Genomic DNA, 20,598 nt, shown 5'->3' on the forward strand with positions numbered 1-20,598 from the left:
CTAGTTTACATACACTTAGGTTGGAGTCATTAAAACTAGTTTACATCCACTTAGGTTGGAGTCATTAAAACTAGTTTACATCCACTTAGGTTGGAGTCATTAGAACTAGTTTACATCCACTTAGGTTGGAGTCATTAAAACTAGTTTACATCCACTTAGGTTGGAGTCATTAAAACTAGTTTACATCCACTTAGGTTGGAGTCATTAAAACTAGTTTACATCCACTTAGGTTGGAGTCATTAAAACTAGTTTACATCCACTTAGGTTGGAGTCATTAAAACTAGTTTACATCCACTTAGGTTGGAGTCATTAAAACTAGTTTACATCCACTTAGGTTGGAGTCATTAAAACTAGTTTACATCCACTTAGGTTGGAGTCATTAAAACTAGTTTACATCCACTTAGGTTGGAGTCATTAAAACTAGTTTACATCCACTTAGGTTGGAGTCATTAAAACTAGTTTACATCCACTTAGGTTGGAGTCATTAAAACTAGTTTACATCCACTTAGGTTGGAGTCATTAAAACTAGTTTACATCCACTTAGGTTGGAGTCATTAAAACTAGTTTACATCCACTTAGGTTGGAGTCATTAAAACTAGTTTACATCCACTTAGGTTGGAGTCATTAAAACTAGTTTACATCCACTTAGGTTGGAGTCATTAAAACTAGTTTACATCCACTTAGGTTGGAGTCATTAAAACTAGTTTACATCCACTTAGGTTGGAGTCATTAAAACTAGTTTACATCCACTTAGGTTGGAGTCATTAAAACTAGTTTACATCCACTTAGGTTGGAGTCATTAAAACTAGTTTACATCCACTTAGGTTGGAGTCATTAAAACTAGTTTACATCCACTTAGGTTGGAGTCATTAAAACTAGTTTACATCCACTTAGGTTGGAGTCATTAAAACTAGTTTACATCCACTTAGGTTGGAGTCATTAAAACTAGTTTACATCCACTTAGGTTGGAGTCATTAAAACTAGTTTACATCCACTTAGGTTGGAGTCATTAAAACTAGTTTACATCCACTTAGGTTGGAGTCATTAAAACTAGTTTACATACACTTAGGTTGGAGTCATTAAAACTAGTTTACATCCACTTAGGTTGGAGTCATTAAAACTAGTTTACATCCACTTAGGTTGGAGTCATTAAAACTAGTTTACATACACTCAGGTTGGAGTCATTAAAACTCATTATTCAACCACTCCACAAATGTCTTGTTAACAAACTATAGTTTTGACAAGTCAGTTAGGACATCTACTTTGTGCAGGACACAAGTCATTTTTCCAACAATTGTTTACAGACAGATTATTTCACTTATAATTCACTGTATCACAATTCCAGTGGGTCAGAAGTTTACATACACTAAGTTGACTGCCTTTAAACAGCTTGGAAAATTCCAGAAAATGATGTCATGGCTTTAGAAGCTTCTGATAGGCTAATTGACATCATTTGAGTCAATTGGAGGTGTACCTGTGGATGTATTTCAAGGCCTACCTTCCAACTCAGTGGCTCTTTGCTTGACGTCATGGGAAAATCTGAATAAATCAGCCAAGACCTCAGAAAAATAATTGTAGACCTCCACAAGTCTGGTTCATCCTTGGGAGCAATTTCCAAACGTCTGAAGGAACCACGTTCATCTGTACAAACAATAGTATGCAAGTATAAACACCATGGGATCACGCAGCCGTCATACCACTCAGGAAGGAGACGCGTTCTGTCTCCTAGAGATGAACGTACTTTGGTGCGAAAAGTGCAAATCAATCCCAGAACAACAGCAAAGGACCTTGTGAAGATGTTGGAAGAAACAGGTACAAAGTATCTATATCCACAGTAAAACGAGTCCTATATCGACATAACCTGAAAGGCCACTCAGCAAGGAAGAAGCCACTGCTCCAAAACCGCCATCAAAAATCCAGACTTCGGTTTGCAACTGCACATTGGGACAAAGATCGTACTTTTTGGAGAAATGTCCTCTGGTCTGATGAAACAAAAATAGAACTGTTTGGCCATAATGACCATCGTTATGTTTGGAGGAGAAAGGGGGAGGCCTGCAAGCTGAAGAACACCATCCCAACCGTGAAATACGGGGGTGGCAGCATCGTGTTGTGGGGGTGCTTTGCTGCAAGAGGGACTGGTGCACTTCACAAAATAGATGGCATCATGAGGTAGGAACTTTATGTGGATATATTGAAGCAACATCTCAAGACATCAGTCAGGAAATTAAAGCTTAGTCGCAAGTGGGTCTTCCAAATGGACAATGACCCCAAGCATACTTCCAAAGTTGTGGCAAAATGGCTTAAGGACAACAAAGTCAAGGTATTGGCGTGGCCATCACAAAGCCCTGACCTCAATCCTATAGAACATTTGTTGGCAGAACTGAAAAAGCGTGTGCGAGCAAGGAGGCCTACAAACCTGACTCAGTTACACCAGCTCTGTCAGGAGGAATGGGCCAAAATTCACCCAACTTATTGTGGAAAGCTTGTGTAAGGCTACCCGAAACGTTTGACCCAAGTTAAACGATTTAAAGGCAATGCTACCAAATACTAATTGAGTGTATGTAAACTTCTGACCCACTGGGAATGTGATGAAATAAATAAAAACTGAAATAAATCTCTCTACTATTATTCTGACATTTCACATTCTTAAAATAAAGTGGTGATCTTAACTGACCTAAGACTACTTTTTACAATTATTAAATGTCAGGAATTGTGAAACTGAGTATAAATGTATTTAGGTGTATGTAAACTTGCGACTTCAACTGTACCTTGTCAGTTACACAACTGAATGTATTCAACTGAAATTTAACCCCTCTGAATCAGAGGTGAAGGGGGAGAGAAGAGGGGAAGGAAGAGAGAAGAGGGGAAGGGGGGAAGAAGAGGGGAAAGAAGAGGGGGAGGGGGAGAAAAGAGGGGAAGGAAGAGCGGGAGGGAGAGAGAAGAGGGGGAGGGGGGGTAGATAGAGGGAGTACACTCATAAATTCCACGTATTTAAGGTCATCTATTATTTATATATTGAGTGTTAAGGAACTATATTGAGCCATTACATCACTTCCCTTTTCGCCAGGGTATAAAAATGAGGTCACACACATGCAAGATCCCTTTGTCATCCAACACCATGAAGAAAAGAACTGGCAGTTGAAAAAGAGACAGATGGTCGTAGACCTTCATAAACCTGGTAATGGCTTCAAGAAGATCCACAAACGGTTGGATATACCACTGAGCACTGTCAGGACAATTATTAGAAAATGCTAAAGATATGGAACCTTGAAAACCGCAAGGGTAGACGAGGACAGGGACAGGGAGGAGGATGGTGAGAGAAGAAATCCCCAAGAATCACTGAAAGATTTGCAGGCCTTGGTGGCGTCTTGGGGTCACCAGGTTTCACAAAAGCCCCCCCCAGACTCCACCTCCACAACCACAGGCTCTATGGAAGGGTTTCCAGAAGAAAGCCCCACCAGACTCCTCCTCCACAACCACAGGCTCTATGGAAGGGTTTCCAGAAGAAAGCCCCATCAGACTCCACCTCCACAACCACAGGCTCTATGGAAGGGTTTCCAGAAGAAAGCCCCACCAGCCTCCACCTCCACAACCACAGGCTCTATGGAAGGGTTTCCAGAAGAAAGCCCCACCAGCCTCCACCTCCACAACCACAGGCTCTATGGAAGGGTTTCCAGAAGAAAGCCCTTTCTGACCTCCAGACGCAAAGCGCCGGGAGTTTACCAAAGTTTCAGAAGACCTACTCATTCAAGGGTTTTTATTTGTACTATTTTGAAGAAAAGAAATATATTTAGATTTGCTTCACACTTTTTTGGTTACTACATGATTCCATATGTGTTTATTTCATAGTTTAGATGTCTTCACTGTTATTCTACAAAAATAAAGTAAAATCCTTGAATGAGTAGGCGTGTCCTAACTATAGACTGGTACTGTATGTATAGACTGGTACTGTATGTATAGACTGGTACTGTATGTATAGACTGGTACTGTAGGTCTAGATGTATAGACTGGTACTGTATGTATAGACTGGTACTGTATGTATAGACTGGTACTGTATGTATAGATGTATAGACTGGTACTGTATGTATAGATGTATAGACTGGTACTGTATGTATAGATGTATAGACTGGTACTGTATGTATAGACTGGTACTGTATGTATAGACTGGTACTGTATGTATAGACTGGTACTGTATGTATAGACTGGTACTGTATGTATAGACTGGTACTGTATGTATAGACTGGTACTGTATGTATAGACTGGTACTGTATGTCTAGATGTATAGACTGGTACTGTATGTATAGACTGGTACTGTATGTATAGACTGGTACTGTATGTATAGACTGGTACTGTATGTCTAGACTGGTACTGTATGTCTAGACTGGTACTGTATGTATAGACTGGTACTGTATGTATAGACTGGTACTGTATGTATAGACTGGTACTGTATGTCTAGACTGGTACTGTATGTCTAGACTGGTACTGTATGTCTAGACTGGTACTGTATGTATAGACTGGTACTGTATGTATAGACTGGTACTGTATGTATAGACTGGTACTGTATGTATAGACTGGTACTGTATGTATAGACTGGTACTGTATGTATAGACTGGTACTGTATGTATAGACTGGTACTGTATGTATAGACTGGTACTGTATGTATAGACTGGTACTGTATGTATAGACTGGTACTGTATGTATAGACTGGTACTGTATGTATAGACTGGTACTGTATGTATAGATGTATAGACTGGTACTGTATGTATAGACTGGTACTGTATGTATAGATGTATAGACTGGTACTGTATGTATAGACTGGTACTGTATGTATAGACTGGTACTGTATGTATAGACTGGTACTGTATGTATAGACTGGTACTGTATGTATAGACTGGTACTGTATGTATAGACTGGTACTGTATGTATAGACTGGTACTGTATGTATAGACTGGTACTGTATGTATAGATGTATAGACTGGTACTGTATGTATAGACTGGTACTGTATGTATAGATGTATAGACTGGTACTGTATGTATAGATGTATAGACTGGTACTGTATGTATAGACTGGTACTGTATGTATAGACTGGTACTGTATGTATAGACTGGTACTGTATGTATAGACTGGTACTGTATGTATAGATTGGTACTGTATGTATAGATGTATAGACTGGTACTGTATGTATAGACTGGTACTGTATGTATAGACTGGTACTGTATGTATAGACTGGTACTGTATGTATAGACTGGTCCTGTATGTATAGATGTATAGACTGGTACTGTATGTATAGACTGGTACTGTATGTCTAGATGTATAGACTGGTACTGTATGTATAGACTGGTACTGTATGTATAGACTGGTACTGTATGTATAGACTGGTACTGTATGTATAGATGTATAGACTGGTACTGTATGTATAGACTGGTACTGTATGTATAGACTGGTACTGTATGTATAGACTGGTACTGTATGTCTAGATGTATAGACTGGTACTGTATGTCTAGATGTATAGTCTGGTACTGTATGTATAGATGTATAGACTGGTACTGTATGTATAGACTGGTACTGTATGTCTAGATGTATAGACTGGTACTGTATGTCTAGATGTATAGTCTGGTACTGTATGTATAGACTGGTACTGTATGTATAGACTGGTACTGTATGTATAGACTGGTACTGTATGTCTAGATGTATAGACTGGTACTGTATGTCTAGATGTATAGTCTGGTACTGTATGTATAGATGTATAGACTGGTACTGTATGTATAGACTGGTACTGTATGTCTAGATGTATAGACTGGTACTGTATGTCTAGATGTATAGTCTGGTACTGTATGTATAGATGTATAGACTGGTACTGTATGTATAGACTGGTACTGTATGTCTAGATGTATAGACTGGTACTGTATGTCTAGATGTATAGTCTGGTACTGTATGTATAGATGTATAGACTGGTACTGTATGTATAGACTGGTACTGTATGTCTAGATGTATAGACTGGTACTGTATGTCTAGATGTATAGACTGGTACTGTATGTATAGACTGGTACTGTATGTATAGACTGGTACTGTATGTATAGACTGGTACTGTATGTATAGACTGGTACTGTATGTATAGACTGGTACTGTATGTCTAGATGTATAGACTGGTACTGTATGTATAGACTGGTACTGTATGTATAGACTGGTACTGTATGTATAGACTGGTACTGTATGTCTAGATGTATAGACTGGTACTGTATGTCTAGATGTATAGACTGGTACTGTATGTCTAGATGTATAGACTGGTACTGTATGTCTAGATGTATAGACTGGTACTGTATGTCTAGATGTATAGACTGGTCCTGTATGTCTAGATGTATAGACTGGTACTGTATGTATAGACTGGTACTGTATGTATAGACTGGTACTGTATGTATAGACTGGTACTGTAGGTATAGACTGGTACTGTATGTATAGACTGGTACTGTATGTCTAGACTGGTACTGTAGGTATAGACTGGTACTGTAGGTCTAGATGTATAGACTGGTACTGTATGTCTAGATGTATAGACTGGTACTGTAGGTATAGACTGGTACTGTATGTATAGACTGGTACTGTAGGTATAGACTGGTACTGTATGTCTAGATGTATAGACTGGTACTGTATGTCTAGATGTATAGACTGGTACTGTAGGTATAGACTGGTACTGTAGGTCTAGATGTATAGACTGGTCCTGTATGTCTAGATGTATAGACTGGTCCTGTATGTCTAGACTGGTACTGTAGGTATAGACTGGTACTGTATGTCTAGATGTATAGACTGGTACTGTATGTATAGACTGGTACTGTATGTCTAGATGTATAGACTGGTACTGTATGTCTAGATGTATAGACTGGTACTGTATGTATAGACTGGTACTGTATGTATAGACTGGTACTGTATGTCTAGATGTATAGACTGGTACTGTATGTATAGACTGGTACTGTAGGTATAGACTGGTACTGTATGTCTAGATGTATAGACTGGTACTGTATGTATAGACTGGTACTGTATGTATAGACTGGTACTGTATGTCTAGATGTATAGACTGGTACTGTATGTATAGACTGGTACTGTATGTCTAGATGTATAGACTGGTCCTGTATGTCTAGATGTATAAACTGGTACTGTATGTATAGACTGGTACTGTATGTCTAGATGTATAGACTGGTACTGTATGTATAGACTGGTACTGTATGTATAGACTGGTACTGTATGTCTAGATGTATAGACTGGTACTGTATGTATAGACTGGTACTGTATGTCTAGATGTATAGACTGGTACTGTATGTCTAGATGTATAGACTGGTACTGTATGTCTAGATGTATAGACTGGTCCTGTATGTCTAGATGTATAGACTGGTACTGTATGTATAGACTGGTACTGTATGTATAGACTGGTACTGTATGTCTAGATGTATAGACTGGTACTGTATGTCTAGATGTATAGACTGGTACTGTATGTCTAGATGTATAGACTGGTCCTGTATGTCTAGATGTATAGACTGGTACTGTATGTATAGACTGGTACTGTAGGTATAGACTGGTACTGTATGTATAGACTGGTACTGTATGTCTAGACTGGTACTGTAGGTATAGACTGGTACTGTATGTCTAGATGTATAGACTGGTACTGTAGGTATAGACTGGTACTGTAGGTCTAGATGTATAGACTGGTCCTGTATGTCTAGATGTATAGACTGGTACTGTATGTATAGACTGGTACTGTATGTCTAGATGTATAGACTGGTACTGTATGTATAGACTGGTACTGTATGTATAGACTGGTACTGTATGTCTAGATGTATAGACTGGTACTGTATGTATAGACTGGTACTGTATGTATAGACTGGTACTGTATGTCTAGATGTATAGACTGGTACTGTATGTATAGACTGGTACTGTAGGTCTAGATGTATAGACTGGTCCTGTATGTATAGACTGGTACTGTATGTATAGACTGGTACTGTATGTCTAGATGTATAGACTGGTACTGTGGGTCTAGATGTATAGACTGGTCCTGTATGTCTAGATGTATAGACTGGTACTGTATGTCTAGATGTAGAGACTGGTACTGTATGTATAGACTGGTACTGTATGTATAGACTGGTACTGTATGTCTAGATGTATAGACTGGTACTGTAGGTCTAGATGTATAGACTGGTCCTGTATGTCTAGATGTATAGACTGGTCCTGTATGTCTAGATGTATAGACTGGTACTGTATGTATAGACTGGTACTGTATGTCTAGATGTATAGACTGGTCCTGTATGTCTAGATGTATAGACTGGTCCTGTATGTCTAGATGTATAGACTGGTCCTGTATGTATAGATGTATAGACTGGTACTGTATGTATAGACTGGTCCTGTATGTCTAGATGTATAGACTGGTCCTGTATGTCTAGATGTATAGACTGGTACTGTATGTATAGACTGGTACTGTATGTCTAGATGTATAGACTGGTCCTGTATGTCTAGATGTATAGACTGGTCCTGTATGTCTAGATGTATAGACTGGTCCTGTATGTATAGACTGGTCCTGTATGTATAGACTGGTACTGTATGTATAGACTGGTACTGTATGTCTAAATGTATAGACTGGTACTGTATGTATAGACTGGTACTGTATGTATAGACTGGTACTGTAGGTCTAGATGTATAGACTGGTCCTGTATGTATAGACTGGTCCTGTATGTATAGACTGGTACTGTATGTCTAGATGTATAGACTGGTACTGTATGTCTAGATGTATAGACTGGTCCTGTATGTCTAGATGTATAGACTGGTACTGTATGTATAGACTGGTACTGTATGTCTAGATGTATAGACTGGTCCTGTATGTCTAGATGTATAGACTGGTCCTGTATGTCTAGATGTATAGACTGGTACTGTAGGTCTAGATGTATAGACTGGTCCTGTATGTATAGACTGGTACTGTATGTATAGACTGGTACTGTATGTATAGACTGGTACTGTATGTCTAGATGTATAGACTGGTACTGTATGTATAGACTGGTACTGTATGTCTAGATGTATAGACTGGTACTGTAGGTATAGACTGGTACTGTATGTCTAGATGTATAGACTGGTACTGTATGTCTAGATGTATAGACCGGTCCTGTATGTCTAGATGTATAGACTGGTACTGTATGTATAGACTGGTACTGTATGTATAGACTGGTACTGTATGTATAGACTGGTACTGTATGTATAGACTGGTACTGTATGTATAGACTGGTACTGTAGGTATAGACTGGTACTGTATGTCTAGATGTATAGACTGGTACTGTATGTCTAGATGTATAGACTGGTACTGTAGGTATAGACTGGTACTGTATGTCTAGATGTATAGACTGGTACTGTATGTCTAGATGTATAGACTGGTACTGTATGTCTAGATGTATAGACTGGTACTGTATGTATAGACTGGTCCTGTATGTCTAGATGTATAGACTGGTACTGTATGTCTAGATGTATAGACTGGTCCTGTATGTCTAGATGTATAGACTGGTCCTGTATGTATAGACTGGTACTGTATGTCTAGATGTATAGACTGGTACTGTATGTCTAGATGTATAGACTGGTCCTGTATGTATAGACTGGTACTGTATGTCTAGATGTATAGACTGGTACTGTATGTATAGACTGGTACTGTATGTATAGACTGGTACTGTATGTCTAGACTGGTACTGTATGTCTAGATGTAGAGACTGGTACTGTATGTCTAGATGTATAGACTGGTACTGTATGTTTAGATGTATAGACTGGTACTGTATGTCTAGATGTATAGACTGGTACTGTATGTATAGACTGGTACTGTATGTATAGACTGGTACTGTATGTCTAGATGTAGAGACTGGTACTGTATGTCTAGATGTATAGACTGGTACTGTATGTATAGACTGGTACTGTATGTATAGACTGGTACTGTATGTATAGACTGGTACTGTATGTCTAGATGTATAGACTGGTCCTGTATGTCTAGATGTATAGACTGGTCCTGTATGTCTAGATGTATAGACTGGTCCTGTATGTCTAGATGTATAGACTGGTACTGTATGTCTAGATGTATAGACTGGTCCTGTATGTCTAGATGTATAGACTGGTACTGTATGTCTAGATGTATAGACTGGTACTGTATGTCTAGATGTATAGACTGGTCCTGTATGTCTAGATGTATAGACTGGTACTGTATGTATAGACTGGTACTGTATGTCTAGATGTATAGACTGGTACTGTATGTCTAGATGTATAGACTGGTACTGTATGTCTAGATGTATAGACTGGTACTGTATGTCTAGATGTATAGACTGGTCCTGTATGTCTAGATGTATAGACTGGTACTGTATGTATAGACTGGTACTGTATGTCTAGATGTATAGACTGGTACTGTATGTCTAGATGTAGAGACTGTTTCCATGTCTAGATGTTTTAGGGACGACAGAAGGAAGTTAGCTGATAGCTACATCTGGGTGCGACGTGTCTCGGTGCTCTGGGAATTGTTTCTGTGCGTTGTCCCTGCCAAATACACAGAACTAATCCCATAAAAATAAACATGGCTGCCATGGAGTGTTGTAGTGTCACATAAAAGGATCCTAATGCAGAGCCCTCAATGTCCTTACTCTCTAAATGCATGATCTGGTAGGTGGGTCTGTCTGGGTCTGCCTGTGGGTCTGCCTGTGGGTCTGCCTGTGGGTCTGCCTGTGGGTCTGCCTGTGGGTCTGCCTGTGTCTGTGGGTCTGCCTGTGTCTGTGGGTCTGCCTGTGTCTGTGGGTCTGTGGGTCTGTCTGTGGGTCTGCCTGTGGGTCTGCCTGTGGGTCTGCCTGTGGGTCTGCCTGTGTCTGTGGGTCTGCCTGTGTCTGTGGGTCTGCCTGTGGGTCTGTGGGTCTGTGGGTCTGTCTGTGGGTCTGCCTGTGGGTCTGCCTGTGGGTCTGCCTGTGGGTCTGCCTGTGTCTGTGGGTCTGCCTGTGTCTGTGGGTCTGCCTGTGTCTGTGGGTCTGCCTGTGTCTGTGGGTCTGCCTGTGTCTGTGGGTCTGCCTGTGTCTGTGGGTCTGCGTCTGTGGTTCTGTCTGTGTCTGTGGGTCTGTCTGTGTCTGTGGTTCTGTCTGTGTCTGTGGGTCTGTCTGTGTCTGTGGGTCTGTCTGTGTCTGTGGGTCTGTCTGGGGGTCTGCCTGTGTCTGTGGGCCTGTGGGTCTGCCTGTGGGTCTGCCTGTGGGTCTGCCTGTGGGTCTGCCTGTGGGTCTGCCTGTGGGTCTGCCTGTGGGTCTGCCTGTGGGTCTGCCTGTGGGTCTGCCTGTGGGTCTGCCTGTGTCTGAATGTTGTAGTGTCACATAAAAGGATCCTAATGCAGAGCCCTCAATGTCCTTACCCTCTAAATCACATATGTCAGAGTCAAGGCCCGCGGGCCACATCCGGCCCGCGAGAAGGTTTTTTACGGCCCCTGGGATGATCTTGATTTGTTATTAGAACCGGCCCGCAGACCGCAGCAAGCCGGCAGCCCGCAGATCTTTTACACGCACCAATACTACATTTCCCACAATGCAACGGTGACGCACCGAGCAGTAGGCTGCTTCATTTCAATATTTATTGGCACAGCAGTTGTCAGCATCACAGTAAAATTAACTTTCAGATACCCATCAAAAATGGCAAAACGGAAGGTGGACACTGAGAACCGGGGGTTTCAAACAAGGTGGGAGTCGGAGTATTTGTTCACGGAGGTAGCTGGAAAACCTGTGTGTCTTCTGTGTGGAGAAAGTGTGGCGGTACTGAAAGAGTATAATCTGAGACGACATTATGAAACGAAACACGCGGACAAAAACAAGAATATGGACATGGAACAAAGGCTACAAAGGCAGAGGAATTAAAACGAGGCCTCAAATCTCGACAGGCTCTGTTCAAAAAAGCCAAATCACAAGGCCAGGCTGCTGTCAAGGCCAGTTTTATTTTGGCAGAAGAGATCGCTAAATCAGCCCGGCCATTTACGGAGGGGGATTTCATCAAAAACTGCATGATTAAAGTTTGTGACGAAGTTTGCCCAGAAAAAAGGCAACTCTTTTTAAATGTGAGTCTGAGCAGAAACACCATTGCCGAGAGAGTAGACCAGTTGTCCATCAATCTAAAAGAGCAGCTTGTGAAAAAGGGAAAAGATTTCATTGCATATTCCTTGGCTGTGGATGAGAGCACCGACATTTCTGACATTGCCCAGTTGTCAATTTTCATCCGCGGAGTGGACTCCAGCCTAAGCGTGACAGAGGAGTTTTGGCTTTACGTCCTATGCATGGCACAACTACGGGGCATGATTTGTATGAAGAGGTGTCAAGATGTGTAAATGAGATGGAGCTGCCTTGGGAAAAACTAGTGGGTTTGACAACCGACGGAGCACCTGCGATGTGTGGACACAGGAGCGGACTGGTGGCGAAGATACGGGAAAAGATGCAAGAGGAAAACGCGACAGGTGAGCTGACAGCTTATCATTGTATCATACACCAGGAAGCGTTGTGCGGTAAAGCCTTGAAAATGGAGCATGTAATGAGCATCATCACGCGCATAGTTAACTTTATCAGAGCCAAAGGTTTGAATCACCGCCAGTTCAAGGCATTTCTGACGGAGTTAGAAACGGAGCATGGTGATTTGCCTTATCACACAGAGGTGCGATGGCTAAGCCAGGGAAAGGTGCTTCAAAGATGTTTCGAGCTTCGTGAGGAGATTTGTCTGTTCTTGGACAGCAAAGGGAAAGACACAACACAACTCCGAGACGAAATGTTTCTGTGTGAAATGGCTTTTCTGTGTGACATTACGAGTCATCTGAATGCAATGAACTTGCAGCTGCAGGGTCGGGATCGTGTCATCTCTGATATGTACAGTACAGTGAAGGCATTTAAAACCAAGTTGAGTGGATGATAGAAAATTGCTATTATTGTTTTTTTCTTTGAAGTAAATTTAGCCCACTTTTGCTAAAATAGAAAATATAGGCTACTGATGGTGCCTTGAATACCGGTTTCTTTCATTTAATGTTCATGTTATGGGGATTTTTATATAAAGGAAATTTGTCTTTTGTGTCTGTTGAAAATTAAAGATTACTGACAGAGCCATAAGAAAATATTGCTTTATTTATCTGATCATATTGGAATATATTTGTTAGGTTTTCAGTAGGTTCAATTAGGTTCACTAGACTATATGCGTCATTTAAAAAAATTTCAATGAACATTCGAACAGTCCGGCCCTCGGCTTGTAGCTAAATTTTTTATTTGGCCCTCCGTCCATTTGACTTTGACACCCCTGCTCTAAATGCATGATCTGGTAGGTGGGTCTGTCTGTGGGTCTGTCTGCGGGTCTGTCTGTGTGTGGGTCTGCGGGTCTGTCTGTGTGTGGGTCTGCGGGTCTGTCTGTGTGTGGGTCTGCGGGTCTGTCTGTGTGTGGGTCTGCGGGTCTGTGTGTGGGTCTGCGGGTCTGTCTGTGTGTGGGTCTGCGGGTCTGTCTGTGTGTGGGTCTGCGAGTCTGCCTGTGTCTGCAGGTCTGCGGGTCTGCCTGGGTCTGTGTGGGTCTGCCTGGGTCTGTGTGTAGGTCTGTGTCTGTCTGTGGGTCTGTGTCTGTCTGTGGGTCTGTCTGTCTGTGGGTCTGTGTCTGTCTGTGGGTCTGTGTCTGTCTGTGGGTCTGTGTCTGTCTGTGGGTCTGTGTCTGTCTGTGGGTCTGTGTCTGTCTGTGGGTCTGTGTCTGTCTGTGGGTCTGTGTCTGTCTGTGGGTCTGTGTCTGTCTGTGTCTGTCTGTGGGTCTGTGTCTGTCTGTGGGTCTGTGTCTGTCTGTGGGTCTGTCTGTGGGTCTGTCTGTGGGTCTGTGTCTGTCTGTGGGTCTGTGTCTGTCTGTGGGTCTGTGTCTGTCTGTGGGTCTGGGTCTGTCTGTGGGTCTGTCTGTGGGTCTGTGTCTGTCTGTGGGTCTGTGTCTGTCTGTGGGTCTGTGTCTGTCTGTGGGTCTGTCTGTAGGTCTGTAGGTCTGTAGGTGGGTCTGTAGGTGTGCTACTCACAGCCTGGGTTCTCTTGACGGAGGCGATACAGATGAGGCAGGTGATGGCACCGGACTGGAACGCATCACTCAGGTACTGACGAGTCCTCTCTAGGTCTGTCACATCTCCACCTGGAGAGAGAGGAGAGGAATTAGGGGGTCTGTCACATCTCCACCTGGAGAGAGAGGAGAGGAATTAGGGGGTCTGTCACATCTCCACCTGGAGAGAGAGGAGAGGAATTAGGGGGTCTGATGGCGACCGCGATACCGGGGGGGTCTGATGGCGACTGAGATACCGGGGGTCTGATGGCGACCGAGATACCGGGGGTCTGATGGCGACCGCGATACCGGGGGTCTGATGGCGACCGCGATACCGGGGGTCTGATGGCGACCGCGATACCGGGGGTCTGATGGCGACCGCGATACCGGGGGGTCTGATGGCGACCGCGATACCGGGGGTCTGATGGCGACCGCGATACCGGGGGTCTGATGGCGACCGCGATACCGGGGTCTGATGGCGACCGAGATAGCAGGGGTCTGATGGCGACCGAGATAGCAGGGGTCTGATGGCGACCGAGATAGCAGGGGGTCTGAAGGCGACCGAGATAGCAGGGGGTCTGAAGGCGACCGAGATAGCGAGGGGTCTGATGGCGACCGAGATAGCAGGGGGTCTGAAGGCGACCGAGATAGCAGGGGGTCTGAAGGCGACTGAGATAGCAGGGGGTCTGATGGCGACCGAGATAGCGGGGGGTCTGAAGGCGACCGAGATAGCGGGGGGTCTGATGGCGACTGAGATAGCAGGGGGTCTAGAAGGGTAGACGGATAGAAGGGTACGTGACAGAACGAAGGGTACTTAACGCAACGAAGGGTACGTAACGCAACGAAGGGTACGTAACGCAACGAAGGGTACGTAACGCAACGAAGGGTACGTAACGCAACGAAGGGTACGTAACGCAACGAAGGGTACGTAACGCAAACGGGTAACGCAACGAAGGGTACGTAACGCAACGAAGGGTACTTAACGCAACGAAGGGTACTTAACGCAACGAAGGGTACTTAACGCAACGAAGGGTACTTAACGCAACGAAGGGTACTTAACGCAACGAAGGGTACTTAACGCAACGAAGGGTACTTAACGCAACGAAGGGTACTTAACGCAACGAAGGGTACTTAACGCAACGAAGGGTACTTAACGCAACGAAGGGTACTTAACACAACGAAGGGTACTTAACACAACGAAGGGTACTTAACACAACGAAGGGTACTTAACACACAACGAAGGGTACTTAACACACAACGAAGGGTACTTAACACACAACGAAGGGTACTTAACATACAACGAAGGGTACTTAACATACAACGAAGGGTACTTAACATACAACGAAGGGTACTTAACATACAACGAAGGGTACTTAACATACAACGAAGGGTACTTAACATACAACGAAGGGTACTTAACATACAACGAAGGGTACTTAACATACAACGAAGGGTACTTAACACAACGAAGGGTACTTAACACAACGAAGGGTACTTAACACAACGAAGGGTACTTAACACAACGAAGGGTACTTAACACAACGAAGGGTACTTAACACAACGAAGGGTACTTAACACAACGAAGGGTACTTAACACAACGAAGGGTACTTAACACAACGAAGGGTACTTAACACAACGAAGGGTACTTAACACAACGAAGGGTACTTAACACAACGAAGGGTACTTAACACAACGAAGGGTACTTAACACAACGAAGGGTACTTAACACAACGAAGGGTACTTAACACAACGAAGGGTACGTAACACAACGAAGGGTACGTAACACAACGAAGGGTACGTAACACAACGAAGGGTACGTAACACAACGAAGGGTACGTAACACAACGAAGGGTACGTAACACAACGAAGGGTACGTAACACAACGAAGGGTACGTAACACAACGAAGGGTACGTAACAGAACGAAGGGTACGTAACAGAACGAAGGGTACGTAACAGAACGAAGGGTACGTAACAGAACGAAGGGTACGTAACAGAACGAAGGGTACGTAACAGAACGAAGGGTACGTAACAGAACGAAGGGTACGTAACAGAACGAAGGGTACTTAACACAACGAAGGGTACTTAACACAACGAAGGGTACTTAACACAACGAAGGGTACTTAACACAACGAAGGGTACTTAACACAACGAAGGGTACGTAACACAACGAAGGGTACGTAACACAACGAAGGGTACGTAACACAACGAAGGGTACGTAACACAACGAAGGGTACGTAACACAACGAAGGGTACGTAACAGAACGAAGGGTACGTAACAGAACGAAGGGTACGTAACAGAACGAAGGGTACGTAACAGAACGAAGGGTACGTAACACAACGAAGGGTACTTAACACAACGAAGGGTACTTAACACAACGAAGGGTACTTAACACAACGAAGGGTACTTAACACAACGAAGGGTACTTAACACAACGAAGGGTACTTAACACAACGAAGGGTACTTAACACAACGAAGGGTACTTAACACAACGAAGGGTACTTAACACAACGAAGGGTACTTAACACAACGAAGGGTACGTAACAGAACGGGTTTAAATTCTGCCCACATGATAATAGTAATCCATTCAGAGCGCAACTGCAAGTGACCAAATCCTAATGATCATGTTCAATTTGGTTAGACACACCCTATCCCTATCTAGTTAGGGACCGTCGTTTGGTTAGACACACCCTATCCCTATCTAGTTAGGGACCGTCGTTTGGTTAGACACACCCTATCCCTATCTAGTTAGGGACCGTCGTTTGGTTAGACGCACCCTATCCCTATCTAGTTAGGGACCGTCGTTTGGTTAGACACACCCTATCCCTATCTAGTTAGGGACCGTCGTTTGGTTAGACACACCCTATCCCTATCTAGTTAGGGACCGTCGTTTGGTTAGACGCACCCTATTAGGGACCGTCGTTTGGTTAGACGCACCCTATCCCTATCTAGTTAGGGACCGTCGTTTGGTTAGACACACCCTATCCCTATCTAGTTAGGGACCGTCGTTTGGTTAGACACACCCTATCCATATCTAGTTAGGAACCGTCGGTAAATTACGGGACAATATGTCCAAATGTCTATGACTCAAAAACCTCCGACTGTAAATTGTAGAAATCCATATATTGAAAGCATTTAATGAGACAACTAAAATATTGTCCCATCTACATTGTGTATGCCCAGACATAACTATCCAGAAAGTTAAACAGTGTGATCAACAGGGATCAGACTCAACACGAGCCATCAGTGTGGTCTCACCAGTCTGGTCCGTGTAGGTGGTGAGCGTCGAAGACAGAATCTTCACCCGTTTACCGTCCTTCCCCTCCACCTTCCCACCATCATCAACTAGATCATCGACATCATCGTCTGAGGAGGAGCTGTACTGGCTCTGAACCAATCGCTGAGCAGCAGCCTGGTTGGACTTCCTGATCTCCTCAAACTTGGATTGGCTCGACGCAGCTGTCAATAAATAAATACAAGTAATCAATCCAGATAATCAATCAATCAGTCAGTCAGTAAACAGACAGACAGACAGACAGTCAGTAAACAGACAGACAACAGACAGTCAGTAAACAGACAGACAGTCAGTAAACAGACAGACAGTCAGTAAACAGACAGACAGACAGTCAGTAAACAGACAGACAGACAGTCAGTAAACAGACAGTCAGTCAGTAAACAGACAGACAGACAGTCAGTCAGTAAACAGACAGACAGACAGTCAGTCAGTAAACAGACAGACAGACAGTCAGTCAGTAAACAGACAGACAGACAGTCAGTCAGTAAACAGACAGACAGACAGTCAGTCAGTAAACAGACAGACAGACAGTCAGTCAGTAAACAGACAGACAGACAGTCAGTCAGTAAACAGACAGACAGACAGTCAGTCAGTAAACAGACAGACAGACAGTCAGTCAGTAAACAGACAGACAGACAGTCAGTCAGTAAACAGACAGACAGACAGTCAGTCAGTAAACAGACAGACAGACAGACAGTCAGTAAACAGACAGACAGACAGACAGTCAGTAAACAGACAGACAGACAGACAGTCAGTAAACAGACAGACAGACAGACAGTCAGTAAACAGACAGACAGACAGACAGTCAGTAAACAGACAGACAGACAGACAGTCAGTAAACAGACAGACAGACAGACAGTCAGTAAACAGACAGACAGACAGACAGTCAGTAAACAGACAGACAGACAGACAGTCAGTAAACAGACAGACAGACAGACAGTCAGTAAACAGACAGACAGACAGACAGTCAGTAAACAGACAGACAGACAGACAGTCAGTAAACAGACAGACAGACAGACAGTCAGTAAACAGACAGACAGACAGACAGTCAGTAAACAGACAGACAGACAGACAGTCAGTAAACAGACAGACAGACAGACAGTCAGTAAACAGACAGACAGACAGACAGACAGTCAGTAAACAGACAGACAGACAGACAGACAGTCAGTAAACAGACAGACAGACAGACAGACAGTCAGTAAACAGACAGACAGACAGACAGACAGACAGACAGACAGACAGACAGACAGACAGACAGACAGACAGACAGTCAGTAAACAGACAGACAGACAGACAGTCAGTAAACAGACAGACAGACAGACAGTCAGTAAACAGACAGACAGACAGACAGTCAGTAAACAGACAGACAGACAGACAGACAGTAAACAGACAGACAGACAGACAGACAGTCAGTAAACAGACAGACAGACAGACAGTCAGTAAACAGACAGACAGACAGTCAGACAGTCAGTAAACAGACAGACAGACAGTCAGACAGTCAGTAAACAGACAGACAGACAGTCAGACAGTCAGTAAACAGACAGACAGACAGACAGACAGTCAGTAAACAGACAGACAGACAGACAGACAGACAGACAGTAAACAGACAGACAGACAGACAGACAGACAGACAGTCAGTAAACAGACAGACAGACAGACAGTCAGTAAACAGACAGACAGACAGACAGTCAGTAAACAGACAGACAGACAGACAGTCAGTAAACAGACAGACAGACAGACAGTCAGTAAACAGACAGACAGACAGACAGACAGTCAGTAAACAGACAGACAGACAGTCAGACAGTCAGTAAACAGACAGACAGACAGTCAGACAGTCAGTAAACAGACAGACAGACAGTCAGACAGTCAGTAAACAGACAGACAGACAGTCAGACAGTCAGTAAACAGACAGACAGACAGTCAGTCAGTAAACAGACAGACAGACAGTCAGTCAGTAAACAGACAGACAGACAGTCAGTCAGTAAACAGACAGACATACAGACAGACAGTCAGTAAACAGACAGACATACAGACAGACAGTCAGTAAACAGACAGACAGACAGACAGTCAGTAAACAGACAGACAGACAGACAGTCAGTAAACAGACAGACAGACAGACAGTCAGTAAACAGACAGACAGTCAGTAAACAGACAGACAGTCAGTAAACAGACAGACAGTCAGTAAACAGACAGACAGACAGACAGACAGTCAGTAAACAGACAGACAGTCAGTAAACAGACAGACAGACAGACAGACAGTCAGTAAACAGACAGACAGACAGACAGACAGTCAGTAAACAGACAGACAGACAGACAGACAGACAGTAAACAGACAGACAGACAGACAGTCAGTAAACAGACAGACAGACAGACAGACAGTCAGTAAACAGACAGACAGACAGACAGACAGTCAGTAAACAGACAGACAGACAGACAGACAGTCAGTAAACAGACAGACAGACAGACAGACAGTCAGTAAACAGACAGACAGACAGACAGACAGTCAGTAAACAGACAGACAGACAGACAGACAGTCAGTAAACAGACAGACAGACAGACAGACAGTCAGTAAACAGACAGACAGACAGACAGACAGTCAGTAAACAGACAGACAGACAGTCAGTCAGTCAGTAAACAGACAGACAGACAGACAGTCAGTCAGTAAACAGACAGACAGACAGTCAGTCAGTAAACAGACAGACAGAGTCAGTAAACAGACAGACAGAGTCAGTCAGTAAACAGACAGACAGAGTCAGTCAGTAAACAGACAGACAGAGTCAGTCAGTAAACAGACAGACAGACAGAGTCAGTCAGTAAACAGACAGACAGACAGAGTCAGTCAGTAAACAGACAGACAGACAGAGTCAGTCAGTAAACAGACAGACAGACAGACAGTCAGTAAACAGACAGACAGACAGACAGTCAGTAAACAGACAGACAGACAGACAGTCAGTAAACAGACAGACAGACAGTCAGTCAGTAAACAGACAGACAGACAGTCAGTCAGTAAACAGACAGACAGACAGTCAGTCAGTAAACAGACAGACAGACAGTCAGTCAGTAAACAGACAGACAGACAGTCAGTCAGTAAACAGACAGACAGACAGTCAGTCAGTAAACAGACAGACAGACAGTCAGTCAGTAAACAGACAGACAGACAGTCAGTCAGTAAACAGACAGACAGACAGTCAGTCAGTAAACAGACAGACAGACAGTCAGTCAGTAAACAGACAGACAGACAGTC

General features: G+C 43.4%; 1 protein-coding gene across 1 annotated transcript in view; it reads right to left on the reverse strand.

Annotated features, from left to right (window-relative positions):
• Positions 1–20,598, reverse strand: part of LOC124014365 (NF-X1-type zinc finger protein NFXL1-like) — a 113,409-nt gene that overhangs the window by 86,931 nt on the left and 5,880 nt on the right. Inside the window, exons 3-4 of the mRNA XM_046329261.1 lie at positions 17,318–17,518; positions 14,043–14,152 (exon numbers count right to left, since the gene is read on the reverse strand). Of these exons, the coding sequence (XP_046185217.1) occupies positions 14,043–14,152; positions 17,318–17,518 (311 nt within the window). The remainder of the gene's footprint in view (positions 1–14,042; positions 14,153–17,317; positions 17,519–20,598) is intronic.

The sequence above is a fragment of the Oncorhynchus gorbuscha genome, linkage group LG25, assembly GCF_021184085.1.
Source record: "Oncorhynchus gorbuscha isolate QuinsamMale2020 ecotype Even-year linkage group LG25, OgorEven_v1.0, whole genome shotgun sequence".
NCBI classification, from domain to species: domain Eukaryota; kingdom Metazoa; phylum Chordata; class Actinopteri; order Salmoniformes; family Salmonidae; genus Oncorhynchus; species Oncorhynchus gorbuscha.